At 37.1% G+C, this 17,702-nt stretch overlaps 1 protein-coding gene across 2 annotated transcripts in view; it reads right to left on the bottom strand.

Moving 5' to 3' along the window:
- Positions 1 to 17,702, bottom strand: part of LOC115066332 (uncharacterized) — a 76,133-nt gene that overhangs the window by 34,943 nt on the left and 23,488 nt on the right. For both annotated transcript variants that reach the window (XM_049454993.1, XM_049454991.1), the window contains exon 2: positions 3,065 to 3,214. In XM_049454993.1, coding sequence (XP_049310950.1) covers positions 3,065 to 3,214 — 150 coding nt within the window. The remainder of the gene's footprint in view (positions 1 to 3,064; positions 3,215 to 17,702) is intronic.

Raw genomic sequence — 17,702 nt, forward strand, 5'->3', positions numbered from 1 at the left:
GCACATATGTATGTATATACGAGAACAATATAAACAGACTAGAAGTAGCAGACGTCAGAGACTTCAGCTGTCAATCAACTAATGAACAAAATGTTACGGTCATAAATTAAATAGACTTGAGCAAAAACCTAAAATTAACCGCAAATAAATTATATTTTGAAGAGTAATTTACAAAATTACTTCAAATATATGAACAAAAGCAACAAAAACCTAAAGGTTGACATGTCAATAGAGCTGGGTATGCGCTCAGAACCGGATTTTAGCCACAAATTGTGGGATTTTACAAGAATTCAAAGAATGATTTGTGGAGCACTAATGAGATTGAATACGAGTATGCTTCTAAAAATAAATATATTGATAAATAGGTAAAAATATAGTACATAAAGTATATTTATATAAAGTATGGTGAACAAAAAAAATAGCACTTCGAATTCACGGGTTAAAATGGTAGGCAGAAACAACCCAACCTACTCAAAAGGGCTAAGGCCTATAATCCTAACTTCCTTCCTGCTGAAAACGCTAGAGAAAATCTCGGACGTACACATTAGGGCACGGCGTCTCCTAGAAACTTGTCCAAGGCGCAGTATGCATATACGTGGGACAGATCAGTAGAGACTGCACTCCATAAACTGGTATTTAATATCGAAAGAGCTCCTGAACATAAGGAATATGCTCTTGGAACATTCCTGGACATATTTGGAGCCTTGAACAACATCTTTACGAAATCTATTCTGTATAGTAACCAGTCGGATAAGAGCTGAATGGAACGACGCTAAAATGAATAAGGAAGACTGGAGCGCTAACTCCACTTCTATGGGCATTAGTGGTGAATAAACTGCTAAGTAACTTGAGGGCAAAGCCCTAAAATAGTGGCATACGTGGACGACATTGTCATCTTAATAACGGGTAGGTGTCAGTAAACTATCAGCAGTATTATTACCACTACTCTTAATGTAGTACAGAATTGAACATCGCACAAAGTACCTAGGGGTAGTTTTGGACAGCAAAATGTTGTGGAAACACAAGGTGGAGGAAAGCGTGAGAAAAGCTAGTAATGCTTTATATGCGTGAAGGCTGATGCTCAGCACAACCCGTGCCCCTACCGGAAGCCAATGGAAAAGGTTCAAAGGCTCGTTGCGTTCTGTGTAACGGGAGATTTACGAACAACTCCAACGGCGGCTCTTGAACTGGTAACAAACGCTGAAAACTGCTCTTCTGGGGAAGTATCTTGGGAAGCAGGGCAGGAGTGGAAAGTGAAACTGAGTGATGGGCCACAAAAGCATCGAGGGCAATGAAATAGTGAACGAGATTGACAAGAATAGTGTGCGGCTGACATCTGAAAATGTAATCTATATTGGGAAAGTCATGTATTGTCTGTACAACGATCTGGACAGAAGCATGGTAAAGAGAATCAAAACCTGGGAGCAAAATTGTAAAAATCGTGTGCAAAAACGGTAGATGGAAAGTACCCAGAATTCCTATTGGTCCTCGATAGAAAAGACTGTAGGAAAATGATCGGTATACTGTCTGGTGGCGACACGCACCCGCAGGATTGGGCGGACTGAACGAGAAGACCTCTAAATGTCTAGAACAGAGGCTACTTTGCACTTATCCCGCATTGGCAATACTACGCTGCAAGCATATGGGGTCCCCACTTATTGATGCACTAGTAGAGGTATCGATAGTGAAGCCGCAGACTCTGTTAAAATTCGCGTCAAACGGCATCCTAAAGGACGGCTACTCCTCTTGGAACTAGCAACAGAACTCCATCTGGTATTACAAAGGACCAAAACTGGTCTATGCGTGGCTTACTAGTCTACCAGATTAACTTCGCCTGACATATTAAAAACTAAACGACATTTAGATATCATATCATCTTTACTGGAAAACCCGGTACGTAGGTATATGACCAATGTGACGAGCTGAGCCCATTTAGTCATTATCGTCCGTCTGCTTATACAAGAAATAGTCGCTCAGTTTTGGAGATATCAAACTCTAATTTTGAACACGTTCTTTTATCTCTAAGAAGCTGCTAGTTTGTCGGCAGCAGCGATATCGGATCACTATAGCCTATAGCTGCCATATAAACTGACAAATCAAAATCAAGTCCTTGAATAAAAAACTTCTTTATTTGACAATATATCTACCCGATATTCTTCTTCTTCTTTACTGGCGTAGACACCGCTTATGCGATTATAGCCGAGTCAACAACAGCGCGCCAGTCGTTTCTTCTCTTCGCTACATGGCGCCAATTGGATATTCCAAGCGAGGCCAGGTCCTTCTCCACTTGGTCCTTCCTCCGGAGTGGGGGTCTTCCTCTTCCTCTGGATGATGATGGAGTCATGTGTAGAAATTCACGCAAATAAGAAAAGTTCTCTGATCGCCATTCACTTAGGAGTGGCCTAAAACGATTATTTTACATATGGCTCAAGCAGCTCACGACTACCGGTCTTTGACCAAGTATTTTTCTGGATAGCCAGAGAATAACCGTTTGAAAGCAAGCTAAAGTGAGAAGTCGAAACATCTCCTCCACGGGGTTGTGCGCTGGGTTTGGGACTTGCCACGTAAAAAATCCCCAATGAACAGACAAAAACAGCCTCGGATGAGAGACCCGATATTAGGCAAAGAATAATGACCAATGCAACATTATAATCTCCGATGAAACCGTTCAGATCGGGATACTATAGCATACTGCTGTCATACAAACTTAACGATCGGAATCAAGTCATTATAGGGAAAACTTTTTCATTTAACGAGATATTTTACCAAATTTGCCATGGCTTATTATGTAAGGCAGCTGTGTAAACTACGAAAAATTTATTGAGATCGAATCATTTTAGCATATAGATGCCATACAAACTGAACGATCGGAACCAAGTGCTTGTATGGAAAACTTTTTTATTTATTAAGGCTGCTATAGCACTGGACCAAACGAAGTTTAGTTTTTTCATTAATTCTCTGTATTCATTTTATTGTAATCCATAAAATCGACATTAATTAATTTTTGGCTCACCCTAATATATATGTATGAAGAACGAATATAAATTTACAGCACAACACTCACCTGTAGTAGTTGAGTATTTGCGTGAATACACCCGGATGGCGATCAAAGAAATATTCATTCAGCACCGGATCATAATTGGCCAGCGCCTCAGTGAGGCGGGAGAGGCGTGTGGCGGGTATTTTCTTCAATGTCGCCTTATAAGTTTCATATCTGCAAGCAAGAAAAGAAATGAAATAAATAAAATGTAAAATTAAAAGTCGGAGACGAAAGGCGAAAAGAGAAAATGAAGTGGGATATTTTATATACATAAATGTAAACATGGAGGTATATGTATATATGTAGGTAAGCGTGGAAGTATATATGTAATTATGTCAGTACCATATAAATGAGTCTGTAAGTACATCAGCAATATCCATAAGAAATGCTTGTAGTATATGCTTTTGAATAATTAATTTGAAGTGGCACAAGAAATGACATTATAAGGCAAAAAAATATAAATTCAACACATACACTCATACATTCAATTACATACAAATACATATACAAGAAGCACATTTGTGGTCTGCAACGTCACAGTCAGCGGTGGCTGGCAGTAAGGACATTTTATTTTGTTTTTGCCTTTTGAAAAAGCCTTGACACATAATTTCATTAAAAGCCAAGTGTTTGACTATCGCAAAACACACGTACATACACATAAATAAACTTCCAGACCTACTCACATACATATACAGACTTCAGTAAGCGATATGTCGTGACACTTAGCAGCTGTGTCCTTGTGGCATATGGCGCTAATGCATTTAGAGCATGAACAGTGATAGGCAATAAGGTATATAAGTATGCATATATATGTAAATATATCTGTATATGTTCATATATATATAACATATGTATGTATGCACATTTGTATATCTTCGAATGCTGCTGAAAGTTTCATTTTCTGCGAAATCAATGCATGCACACACACACAGCAGTCATCAGCTTGATTTAAGCAATTTATTTCCCGAAAACAGAAGCTCAACTGATTTTCTATAGTATGCGTAAATATGTATGCTTATATTGGATTTAAGCTTATAGTATTCTTTAAGTCCTGAAGGTCAGTAGCTATTAGCTGTGCATGTCAGAAGTGCCAAACTACGATGCCTCAAATATGGTCAGTGAATTCCGAAAAGTTTAAATATTTAATTTTCAGAGATAAATGAATGTCCTAATATGGGCAAAAAATAAAGAGAGTGCAGCTTCCACCCGTATAGAACCGGATTCCTATATAGCAAATGATCCTCATACTATCAAGGAGCTACATATTATGCAAGAAGGAAGGAGTAGGCAAGGAGAAGTACTGGTAATGACTCCAAGGCATCAACCAGGCCAAGCCTTAAAGCATAAAATATTAAAAATCTCCATATAAATTTCCTTAAAGATAAGTTAGAATTACAAAACTATTTCACTTTAATTTTTTTCTGTCCTACACATAAGCCAAACCATTACAGCATTTCTCCCCAAAATCACACACTGCGTAAATTTCCTTTTTTCGGCAAGAGAGATAAACGCTTCCAACCAAACACAAATAAATCTTTCAATATTCTGACCTCTACGCTGCCGCCCACTTAACCCGCTTAAATGGCAACGCATTTTTTACCACATTGCAGCTTACATTGAGCCAAAGCTGCTGCTGCTGATACTGTCAAGTGCATCACCAATGCAATGTCACATAGGGTATACACATGGAGGATTTATAAGATATATATATTTTAGATAGAGTTTCCGTATATATTCGTACATACGTACGTTAGTATATGTGTTTTACACATGTATGTGTGAGAATAGTTTAAGTGACCGATAAAAATAAAACGACACCATCATAAAGTGAGGTTAAGTACTTAAGATGTGAAGCATTTTTAGTGGCAATAGAACGGACGTGCCTTTAATTTATGATAGCAGGAAAATGAACTCGGGATAAGAGACTTCTAGAGCGGAGATAGACATATTATTCGAGTTACCAAAACAAATTTTCCAGTCACTAAATTACTAATTGTATATAATCAGAATAAAATATATTTCTCACTAGACGAAATGCTTATTAATTTTAATCCTCCAACAGAGGTAAGATAAAATTTTATAGTTCGTCATCGTTCGGCCTTACAAACACAGATTTTTAAACACAGATACAGACACAGTCCGGCATTCGAAGTGTATCCAACTTCACACCGTTAGTGCAGCAGTCGCACTGGAATCAGCTGTTTATAAATTTGCTGAATGACAGTTCGGAGTATTGTTCACAAGTGTACAAAAGCGTTTTGCCAAAAGTGAACGCAAAAAAGTGATCAGTGATGGAATGTGATTGCTTTATATTTAGCTGGAAAATCACTGCACGCAATTATTCGTGAGCTCAAACACTTTAATGTGAATAAAGTTTTTGTTTATCGCACCATCACTCCTTACAATGATACTGGTAGCATTGCAAAACGCCATGGAGGTGGTCATCAAAAGTTTACAACGTCACGTGAGACGGTTCGGAAGATGAAGAAGCGACTTGAGCGAAATCCACGACGAAGTGCCAATCAAATGGCTAAAGAACTGAAAATATCCGACCGCAGCAACCGCCGCATATTGAGAAATGAGCTCAAGGTCAAACCTCACAAGTTCCGAAGCAGCAACAAGTAAGACTTGAGAGAGCGAAGCGGTCAAATTCCGAACATTGTGTTTTCTGATGAAAAGTTTTTTTAATTGAGCAATTCGTAAACTCTCAAAACGATATAGTAGGGGAGCCCAAGAGGGGATTTTTGTAGTTAATTAAGCGTGTCAGAAAAACTATATGGGGAGAAACATTGCACACTTTTATGTACCCCTACCAAATATGAACCCTTAATATGGAGGCGTGCGTTGGGAGGGGCTCGTCAGATTAGAGAAAAAAAATCGATCCTTCGGGAAACTCGAGCGCGTCAGATTAAGAGATGGTATGTTAAATGCATGAAGACGAGTGTATATTTCAATATTCTGACAGTTTGAGGGTGGCTTAGAGAAATAGCAGGGTGACAAATCTGTAAAAAAAAAACGTCACCTTGAAATACTCGAGCGCGATAGATTTTTTTTTTTTCATTTTAAAGGTAATTCTGTCAGAATCACGAAAATCATATAATCTGACAATTTCCGTGGGGCGATACAGGTAAAATCGTCGATAAAAGGTCAAGCGTACTAATCACCATAGCGTGGTTGTTGTTAGTAAACGCTTGACACTTTTGTTTGTTTCGTTCGTTTACAGCGATCAGTTTTACATCCATTGTAAAAATGAGTGACATTAGTGTCAAATGTGTTTACTGTGGCGAAGAAACGTATGAAAAAAAGTTTATTCCACATACTCTAAATTTTTTTTTATTAATATTTAGATCTATTTTCATATTAATAAATTATTCAATTTTCTATACATATACATATGTATATGTATACAATATACATAATAAATACATATAATATTGTATACATATACATATGTATATATATATACTATGTATATGTATATGTATACTCTGTTTTTATTACATCCTGTAACAAAAACAAGAACCAAAGAGAATTCTTCCACTTTTAAATCGTCAGATTAACGATATGCCTCTATATAATTATCAGATTATCTTTTGGGAAGACTCTGACAGCAAGTTCATCCCACTGTATAAAAATCTGAGGTGCTCTAGTATCTCAAGGTCACCTTTTTTTTACAAGTTTTAAAATCAATAAATGACTTTTGTCCACGTCGAAATTGTCAGAATATTAAATGGTACACTTTTTAGAGGTTCATTAACATTCGCTTAGAAAATCTGACGCGCTCGAGTAACTTATTTTTTTTTTTTTTAACCTGTCATTACGGCCTTCAACCCTGACTTGATTGTCAGATTAATATATATCGACTATCAGAAATACAATGCGCGTATATACCATAAATGACTGACGCGCTTGAGTATTTTCATGTGACTGTTTTTTTTTACATTTTTGACACCAATTTCCCGCTCTTCTCCCCACTAAAATGGAAAACTTCACCTAGACTTTCTTTTTTTTAAACGTTATCTTGACAATCTAGTAAGTCTCCATGACGCTCCAGTAACTGCAAATTTAGCACTCCGGGCTCCCCTACTAATAGGGTTTACTTGACCGACCGTTCATACGAGAATCTAAGTCATTGGTTGGCCACCAGGAGGCAGCAACTTCCACAAAGAATGGAATGGGCCGCTGATGGGCGCTCTCCAATTGTTTTCATCGAGCCTGGCGTCAAAGTAAATGCGCCATATTATCGGGAAAGTGTTTTGGAGGCTGCTTTGAAGCCGCGGGCAAACAAACATTTCGGTTGCAAACCATGGACGTTTCAACAAGACTCAGCACCGTCTCACAAAGCGCAAGTGAACCAAGAATGGCTGAAAAACAACGTTCCGAACTTCATTATTCTCTCTGGGCCATTTTGGAGAACAAGGTCTGAAGTAAAAAAAACACCAGTCTCGAGATACTGAAGAAAGCCATTGTCCGTGAGTGGGCCAAAATACCGGCAAGTCACATTCGGACAGCCTGCGATTCGTTTTTTGACCGTCTCAAGGCCATAGTTAAAGCAAAAGGTGGTTATATCGATCAAAAGTGAATTAGTCCTGAATTGATGATTATTCTCACACATTTTGTACTTTAAAAGAAATAAAAATAATTTTCCAATCGAATTTATGGCGTTTTTAATCTTCGAGTGCCCGGTATTGACACATACCATATAAGTTAGTATAGTTCGCAGTCCAGTGATCTCTTTAGCTTTTCCTTTTACGTGCTTTTTTCTAAATAAAGGAAATAATTTAATTCACGATGGATTTTTTGCCGAGCTCTTCCTCCTTTGTGGCTTGAGTTATCACATAGATATCGGATATTATTCCATTTTCCGAACTTTGATACTTAATGTAGCCAAAAACTGGAATTGAACCAAGGAAGCTTTGCACCTGAAATAGGGTGAGGGGATCCACTTTTTGTGGATTGAGCAGAACATAATGAGATTCCAATCATCGGCAAACTGATGCATGCACCTTGCAGCTCCTGCGGTAATCCATCGGCCCACGCCGCTTTGTTGTTCTTCAGTCGGGTAATAGATATTAGAACTTCTTCATGGTCGGGCAATGGAAAATTCGCTCCATCGTTTGGGGAATCGGTTTCGTTATCTCCAGATGTTGCACATTCATTGCCGTCCAGCAAGCTGGAAAAGTGTTCCTTGCATAACTTCAGTATGGTCTGAACATCAGCCACTAGATCATCATTGTGGGGCTTACAAGAGTTGCGGTCTTGAAACCTTCCTTTAGTCGTCGCATCCTTTCATAGACTTTTGGAGCACTACCCCTGTCTGTGGATCTTAAGTTCTGTATGTATCTGAGTATGATTCATATTATACATTTCGGCCTCTTTCTGCAAGTCTTGGTATCTATCACACCAAGCTCATTTTGTGGTCGATCGCAACGATGTCAGGTAGTGTGTCTGCTTTCTCTCCACTGCGATACATCAGTCCTCATCGTTCCAGTTTTCTGGCCAACAGGTGCTACTTTGGACTGAGTAGGCAATTGAAAAGTAAAGCCTTCTCGACAAACAAAGGCCAAATATAACAAATCGCTCATCATTCCCGTCCTGCAATATGAGTCGGCCTAAGAAGTGTGCGATAGAAATGTTTTGCGGAAGATTGGTCCATTGCGCATTGGCAACGGCGAGTACCGATGGAACATCGACATTAACTTAGTTCGTCGAATCAGAAGACAGCGACACTGGCTGAGTCAAGTTGTCCGGATGGAAGAAAACACTCCAATTCACGCCGGTGGGAGCAGAGGAAGAAGAAGACCTATACTATATACGTTAAAGATATCAGTCGAGAAGAACTTGGCTGAACTTTACCTCGCACAATAACAGGTTAACTGAAAAGTACGCAGCCTGAAGCTTAGATGAAATTAATGACCCTTCAGTAACATTAAAGGCTATTGAATATCAATGATCCTAGAATTAAATCCATGACTTTTAGTTAGCCCTTACCTAATGACTGCTTACAGAACTTCTAAAGATTTTGCGAGCTCTTTTTGTGCATGGAACAATCTTTAACGATCAATGGCTCCATTTCCTCATCTTCAAACTTTTTTTGCGGCCCAAAACATTCAAGTTCAAAAATTCGTTCTTTACTTATACATATACATACTACAAATAATCGCATAAGTATGTACATATACATTATATACAAGCTCAGCTAACCAAACATCCGACAAACACAACTTAGCGGTAAATGTCAGCTGACATGAACTTCAATAGAACTAACATGTCAAAGCATTTCCCCAACTTAAACCAGCTAAAACTGCATAAAATGCAAATTTTTACAAAAACAACATCAACAACAACGGTAAAATATTTGTGAATCTAAACGCAAATCGTGTTTAAAATAGCAATATGCAGTCAAGCGTTGTATCAGTATCAGCTAACCACAGATGAGCAGCGAAAACACATGAGGTCAAACACACACGCACACACACATATGCGCATATGCAAACAAGTAATTTAATTTTGAACTACGCTTGTCACATTTTCAACACAATATGATGGAATTTGTGGTTAGACTACATGAAATTTCGATTTTTCCATGATTTATGCAGCAACCGGAGTCACTTTGATATGCACACAGAGGCGCGGCGTATGATGGGTGGGTCATGGCGTATACGTAACCAAATAAATTACAGCACAATAAAGTATGCGCACACTTAATTATTGATAAGTAATAATTGAAAGCGATAAATAAATGGAACACCTGGCATTTTAGTAAATGAGTATGTTACTGTGTGTGTGTGTGTATCTATTTATATACATATATGTGTGTAGTTTATACGTATCGGTGTGTTGTAATGCATAATGCAACGATTTAATTAATCCAGTATGAAAGCTGTGCAAGGAAAAAGCAGCAACATTGTAACAAAAACAAGAACAAATGTTAATTTCAACAGCAGCGCAGCTAATACCCTGCACAGTTGCCTTTTTATAGCATAGAAGGGTGTAAAAAGATCTTTAACTTGATTTTAAGTGGTAAGTTTGTATGGTAGCTATGCGTTATAGTGGTTCGGTCTGAAATAATTTACTCGGGGATTATAGCCTTGTTATAGAAAATGAGCTGTGCTAAAATTTGGGTAAATATCTTGTCAAATAAACAAGTTTCCCATATAATAACATAATTTTGATCGATCGGTTTGTATGGCAGCTATATGCTATAGTGGTCCGATCTATACAATTTGTACACAGATTGCAGCCTTGATTAAGTGGGTAATGTGTGCCAAATTTTGTGAAAATATCTTGCCAAATAAACATGTTTTCTATACAAGAACTTCATTTTGGTGGGTCACTTTGTATGGTAGCTATATGCTATAGTATTCCGATCTAAAACAATTTATTCGTAGACTATAGCCTTGCCATAGAAAATAATCTTTACAAAAATTAGTGAAGATACCTTAACAAATATACAAGTTTCTCTTAGAAGAACTTAATCTTGATCGTTCAGTTTATATGGCAGCTTTATGCTATAGTGATCCAATCTAAAAAAATTTACTTAGAGATTATAGCCTTGCTATAAAAAATAATCTCTGCCAAATTTTGTAAAAATATCTTCCCACATAAAAAAGTTTTCCATACAAAAACTAGATTTTGATGGATCAGTTTGTATGGCAGCTATATGCTATAGTGAACCGATATCGCTGATTCCAACAAATAAGCGACTTCTTGAAAAGAAAAGGACGTCTGCTAAATTTCAGCGCCATATCGTGAAAATTTAAGCACTAAAACGCGTAGAGACACACAGTGGGAGCCCTGTTTATGGTATAATTATTTCAGCTTATTCACTAATTTATGTATCGTATATTCACTCATATATAGTATGAACACACTACATACATATATGTACACATCTATAAAAATTAGTAAAACATATTTAAAGCCATCGTTGTATTTTTAATGCCTTTTGCATAAATTTACAACGCTAAAAATAATTCTTAACAAGTAACCAAGATGTTCATTGCTACACAAACATTCATACACATACACATAAACATATAAACATATGTATGTGTACACCTATTTATTTAGCTCAGGCATTCCAATAGCGCCATTAATACACTGCACATAATCTCGATGCGCGACCCATCGCTACCGGTGCACTCGTGTGCATTGAGCTGTGTGCACACTTTGTGTTGAGCCGCGTCAACAACAACAAAAACAATAAGCAGCTGAGCTGCGCTAAGCTGTGCGCCATTTCATACATCATTCAGCAGTCAGCTGTTGAAACAACTTTGGAGGTGTGGTTGTTCCATTGCTGCGATGGCACGTGATTTCAGTAATCCGTATGTATATATGTATGTACATACATATGTATAAATGTATATGTATGTATAATAAACAGGTGCATGTAAATAAATAGGCGCGCATCTCAGAACATGCAGCGGAATCGCACGCCAATGCAGTTTTCTTTAAGCTCATTCGCACGCTGCTCAACGCGTAGCGCAATGCCAGTGCACAAGTAAAATGTCGATGAGTAGTTGTTTACCCAGTAAATACAACTAGAGTAGCTGTTTAGTAGAACTGGTGAAGTAAGTTTTCCATATTTTGTAGACTCTATATGTGAAGCGTTACTCAGTGCGATTAAAAGAATTCTAAATAGCTATGTTTATGAGATCAATACCAATACTTACCGAAACTTTAAAGTTAATAACGAATTTTTTGTAAAATAAAATTTCGGGATTAGAAAAGTTAATTTCGGGATCCCGAAAATGTTCGGGATTTCTCTAAAATGCATTTGAAATTGATGAAAAATTATTGGTAGTGTAAAAACTTGGAAATTGATTTAGAAAATACTATGGAAATTTCGGGACTGCAAAGTTAATTTCACTAAAATGCATTTGAAATTGATGGGAAACTATTTTTTGTACTGTAAAAAATTCAAAATTGTTTTAGAAATTACTATAAAATTTTCGGAATAAAAAAAGTTTATTTCGGGTTCTGCAATATTTTCGGGATTTCACAAAAATGCATTTGAAATTGATGGAAATCAATTTATTGTGAAGTAAAAATTTGAAAATTGTTTGAAAAAATACGATAGAAATTTCGGGATTGGAAAAGTTTATTTCGGGTTACCCAATATTTTCGGAATTTCACAAAAGCGCATTACAGTTGATGGAAAACTATTTATTGTTGTGTAAAAGTTTGAAAATTGTTTTAGAATATACTATAAAAATTTCGGGATTGGAAAAGTTATTTTGGAATTCAAGTCGATAACATACTATAATATCATTTCTAGTGTATTCTAAAATACTACATAATTTTCGGGATTGCAAAATTTAATTTCGGGACTGGAATATTTTCGGGTTTTCACAAAATAAGGTTTCGATTCGATAACAAACTTTAACAATATTTTTAGTATTTTATAAGCTACGAAACATTTTCGGGATTGTAGAAGTTAATTTCGGGATTCTATAAAATATTAAGAAAAATCAATTAGGCATGTCTTAAATTGAAAATAAAAAGCTAAATCATATTGGATTCTTATTTCAAGGGAAAAAACTTAAGCCTCGGGATTTAAATTCGGGGTCCCGATAAATTAGGGTGCACAAGAAATAATTTACATATGTACCTATGTCTCAATGAACAACTGAATTGATCTGTTGTAAATAAAGAAATTATTAGTGTGGAGTGTGGAAATACATAAGTATTTATTCCGGAATCCCGGAAGCGAGTAAGAAAAATATTATAATTACTGTTAAATCTAATAAGCACCTGAACTTATTTCAAAATCTTCGCAAGTAACGCAAGTACTAAAATTTCGGGACTGGAAAAATCTTTTCTGGGATCCCGAAAATTTCGTATACACAAGAAATAATTTACGTATGTATGTATGTAGGTCCTAATGAACAACAGAATTTATTTTTTTTTTTTTTGCGAATAAAGAAATTATTGGTCTGGAAAAATTTATTTCGGGATCCCGAAAATTTAGCAAGCACAAAAAAATATTTTAACTACGAGTAAGTTTTATGAACACCTGAATTTTTTAGCTAACTTTGAAAGCAACGCAAGTATCAAAATTTCGGGACTGGAAACATGCATTTCGGGATCCCGAAAATTGTATGTACACAAGAAATAATGAACAACTGAATTAAACTAATTATTTTGCAAATAAAAAAAGTGTTATTCTAGAAAATTTTTTTCCGGGATCCCGAAAATTTAGCTAGTATGAAAAATATTTTAATAACTAGTAAATATAATAAAAACCTGAATTTATTTAGAAATCTTCGAAAGAATCGCAAGTATCAAAATTCGAGACTGGAAGAGTGTGTTCCTGGATGCCGAAAATTTTGGATACAGAATAAATAATTTACGAATGTCCTAATGTATCAAGATTCTTAATATTGTGTGAAAACCCCGTAACGAGGAACTCAGTGTAAGGTTCCACTGACTCGAATCAAAATGGTTCATTGGGTTTGCAAAGTTTTATGTTCCAGACGCATTTACCGGTTGTAAAAGTATTTATTGTTGTTATTTTCTATTCATTGAACAACTCGCATTCAGTAAAGCATATTGCACTTGCACTCATAAAACGACAAACAACAAACACACGCACACAACAAAACATAATGCATTAACAACAAAAAGTTACAAGTGCGCTCTTGAAATCAGCGCAGAAGTGCTTCGCAACTAAAAGTGCACATACTTGCTGAGGCTACTGCAGCCGGCAGCCGACAGCTCACGGCACATTGTTGTTTGCTAAGATCTTTTTTTCTCTGAACAAGTCTTTTTTTTAATTTTCAACTTTTTTTTTGCTTTCAAATGACCCGACATGTGTTTGAATACAAAATTACTCAGAATTGAGGATGTGAGCAAATACGAATGTATTTTTCGCTTTGTGTGTGTAGAAGCACATATTACAAAGCATTTTGACGCATTGTTTTTACTTGCTTTTCCATTTTTTTTTTTGTTTTGGAATAACGTACGTGACGTTTGCTCTGGAATTTCGCGCGTTTGTGGAAGTATCGTAGAGGTCACGTTTCTTAAATGTGAACTTTTTGATATTTCCTTTGAACTCTGCGTGAAATGAGTACAGTAAACATATTTGCAGTATAAAGATCGTGTCAGAAAAACTCGAATATGTAAGGCCTAGTGAAAAGAGAAATGAATATTTAAGCCACTCTGATATAATATAATAGAAACCATCGATACTACTGAAAAAAAACCAGAACAGTTTGCATTAGACATATACTGGAACAGCTGGTATTGGTGCCAAGTTCGGACTATAAAGTGGCTGTATTGGAACCCACAGCTTCTGACAAGTGACTATCTATATGTGTTCATAGTCTTGCGCAGTCCAGCTGACTGATTTTGGCCTTTTGTTAACTTCTGGTCCGATTGCTGGAGTGGCGCGTAATAGATGATTTCCTGCCAATCCCACCTAACACATAACAAAACCTTCCTCATTGTCAGTCCTGACTGAACCACTGCTGATAATGCGATTCAACCAAGACCTGTTTCGCTTGGCAATGCCTTAAGTAACTAGTTTTACATCACCAGTAACTAACCGCTTCAGATTTGGTTGCGATGGACTACCGATTCGCAGATGGAAAACATTTGTTTAGAAAATTTTAAGTACTAAATCTCCCTGCTAAAACGTTGAAAAAGGCCAAGTTCTTCTTCTTTACTGGCGTACACAACTCTACGCGGTTTCTTCTTTTCACAATTTGGCGCAAATTGAAGATACCAAGTGCAACCAGTTTCTTTTCCACCTGATCTCTCCAACAGAGTGGAGTTCTACCGCTTCTTCTGTTTTTCCCGGCGGTTACTGCGTCGAATACTCTCAGAGCTGGAGTGTTTTCATCCATCGGACGACATGTCCTAGTCAGCATAGCCGCTGTCTCTTAACTTACTGAACTATCCGCAGAACCTTTCAGTCGAAAACTCGTAGCGCCGATTCATTAGGTGTTGTAACCGTCCATGCGTCTGCACTATATGGCAGGACGGGGTTGATGAGTGACTCGTAGAGTTTAGTCTTTTTTCACGGTAAGAGGACTTTACTTTTCAATTGCCTGCTCAGTCCAAAGCAGCACCTGTTAGCAAGAGTTATTCTGCGATGGATTTCAAGACTGACATTGTTGATGGTTTTGATGCTGCTTCCAGATAGACGAGATTACCTACGGTTTCGAAGTTATGACTGTCAAGAGTGACGTGGGAGCCATCCCGCACGTATTGTGGTCGATTGTAACGTCGAAAGTAGGCAGTCTGTTTTCTTTCTACTGCGACACGACACTCCTAATCGAACCAGCTGTTCTTTTGCTTTGTCCGAAAACCAATGATTTCATTTGCAGCTGTACGTAGCAGCCGTAGACGGTATTTCAGTCACACAGTTACCTTATACCGAGTTGCTGGTGAGTGCAAGTCGCGCAGAAAATCATTCGGCTGTCTATTGTGATTGCAGTTTCTCGACGTCGAATCAACATTAACCAACATTCCTTGAGTTTGTTGAAGTATTTTTTTACTCTACAGATAAGGTTGCGCCCAAAAAAATTGTTGTCCAAGTCAATGTTAGAACCTCGGAGCATACGCACATTTAAAACACTGGAGACGTGTCTTCCATCTTTCACAACATGATCGATCTGGTTGATGGCTTTTGGATCCGGAGACAACCAGGGCCCTATTCCACAAAAGAACTTATCAACTTTTCACTTTGTACTTTGCAAATTTTTCGTCAATTTGCAAAGCTTTCTGTTCCACAGAACTATGAAATTTGATAAGTGATAAGTTGAAATTGATAAGTGTAATTTGCAAAGTCTTTGCAATTTTTATGTTCTCTTTGCAATTTCTGTTCCACGTACGTTCTCTTTTGCAAAGTGCAAAGCTTATATTGAAAAGTGTAATTCGCAAAGACTTTGCATATAATTATGCTGTTCCGTTCCACAAAAACTGTAAACTCTATTTTTGCAAAGCAAAATTTGATAAGTTTGTCAAAAATTTGCTAGGTAAATGATCGCTTTGCAAATTCATATTATCATAACTAGTCAAGCTTTCAAAATGTTAAGACGTGAGTTTTTGTTCGACAATAGTGAAGACGCGGTTAAAGCTAGAAATTATAGAGACCGAATTAATTTTTCGGGACTACAAAATTTCAATTTTAAAGAGTGCTTCCGTTTAAATCGAATCCAGGTGGATTTTCTTTTAAATAATGTTGGACAAAAATTAGAGCACAATACACAGCGCAGTCATGCTTTGTCGGCTGAAAATCAACTGCTACTGTGCCTGCATTGGCTCGGAAATGGTTGCCAGTACCATGGAGTTGCAGCCTTGCATGGTGTTGCAAAATCCACAGTTTGCAGAACCATCCATAGAGTTGTCGACATTATAATAGACGTTTTATTTCAAAAAACAGTGCGATGGCCCGATAATGTCAGTGGTATTGCTGAAAAGTTTTTTCTGATGGGTGGATTCCCTTCTGTGTGTGGTTGCGTTGATGGCACAATCATTAAAATTGATGCGCCTCCATTACACGAGGAAGGATATGTTGACCGGCATGGAAACCACTCATTGAATGTGATGATGATATGTGGGCCAGACTACACATTTTACAGTGTAAATGCAAGTTGGCCGGGCAGCGTTCATGACTCAAGGGTCCTACGGAATTCGGCTGTAAGTCAAAAATTTGACAATGGATGGAGACCATTTCCGGATGCTGTTGTTTTGGGTGATAGTGGTTATGGATTGAAAAACTGGTTGATCCCACCATTACGCCGAAATCCCAATAATCCTGCTGAAGAAGTTTTCAATCGTTGCCACAAAAAAACACGCCGCATAATTGAAAATAGTTTTGGCATTCTTAAAGAAAGATTCCCGTGTCTAAATTATTTGCGACTGAGGCCTGAGTTTGCAGGAAAGACAGTCATAGTTTGTGCCATCTTACACAATATTGCCTGTAGCATCGGAAGAAGTAGTGAAAATATGCAGCCCACTGAAGACACTGACAATGAAAGCGAGGAATTGGATGAAAATGCTGAAGAAGAAAATGATGCCCTTAATAATATAGATCAAGAGAGTGGAATGGAAAGGGTTACTTCCCTGCTACAATACTTTACCTAATGCCAACTATTATAGTATTGTTTTAAAATAAAAGTGGTGTTTTGGTCATGACTTTTTTTCCACTGCAAAAGCGTTGTATCTTATTGGGTTTAAGATTAAGGTCTCAGAGAATAAATAATAAAGGAAGTATTTTTGTATTTATACATAATTTTATTAATTTCAGAGTTTTTTTGTTTTTATCACAAATTATTTCAAAATAAAATGTTTAGAAATTAAATATACACAAATGAAAAATTGGCCTTTGGTAATCAAACCTCCTCAAATAACACACGCGATATATTTTCTGTTTCTGCCGTTGCAATTCCCAGTGTGATAGCAGAGGGTGGAAGTAGGAGCTCCCTCTCCAGTTTTAGGTATTGAAGTTTCCGGTAGTAAACCTCAACCTCAAGGAGCTCCAGCCGGCATTTTTTCTCTCTATCCAAAGTTTCACTTGGAAACTTGGTAGAGCGCTTCCTCTTTCTTGGGTTTAGAGGTGGATTGGCAATAGTTTCTTCTGAAATAGATATTCTGGAATCATTCTCAGCTGACGGTAGATTTTCTGAGTTGCCATAACTTTCTGGCAAATTCA

Source organism: Bactrocera dorsalis, chromosome 1 (genome assembly GCF_023373825.1).
Source record: "Bactrocera dorsalis isolate Fly_Bdor chromosome 1, ASM2337382v1, whole genome shotgun sequence".
NCBI lineage: Eukaryota > Metazoa > Arthropoda > Insecta > Diptera > Tephritidae > Bactrocera > Bactrocera dorsalis.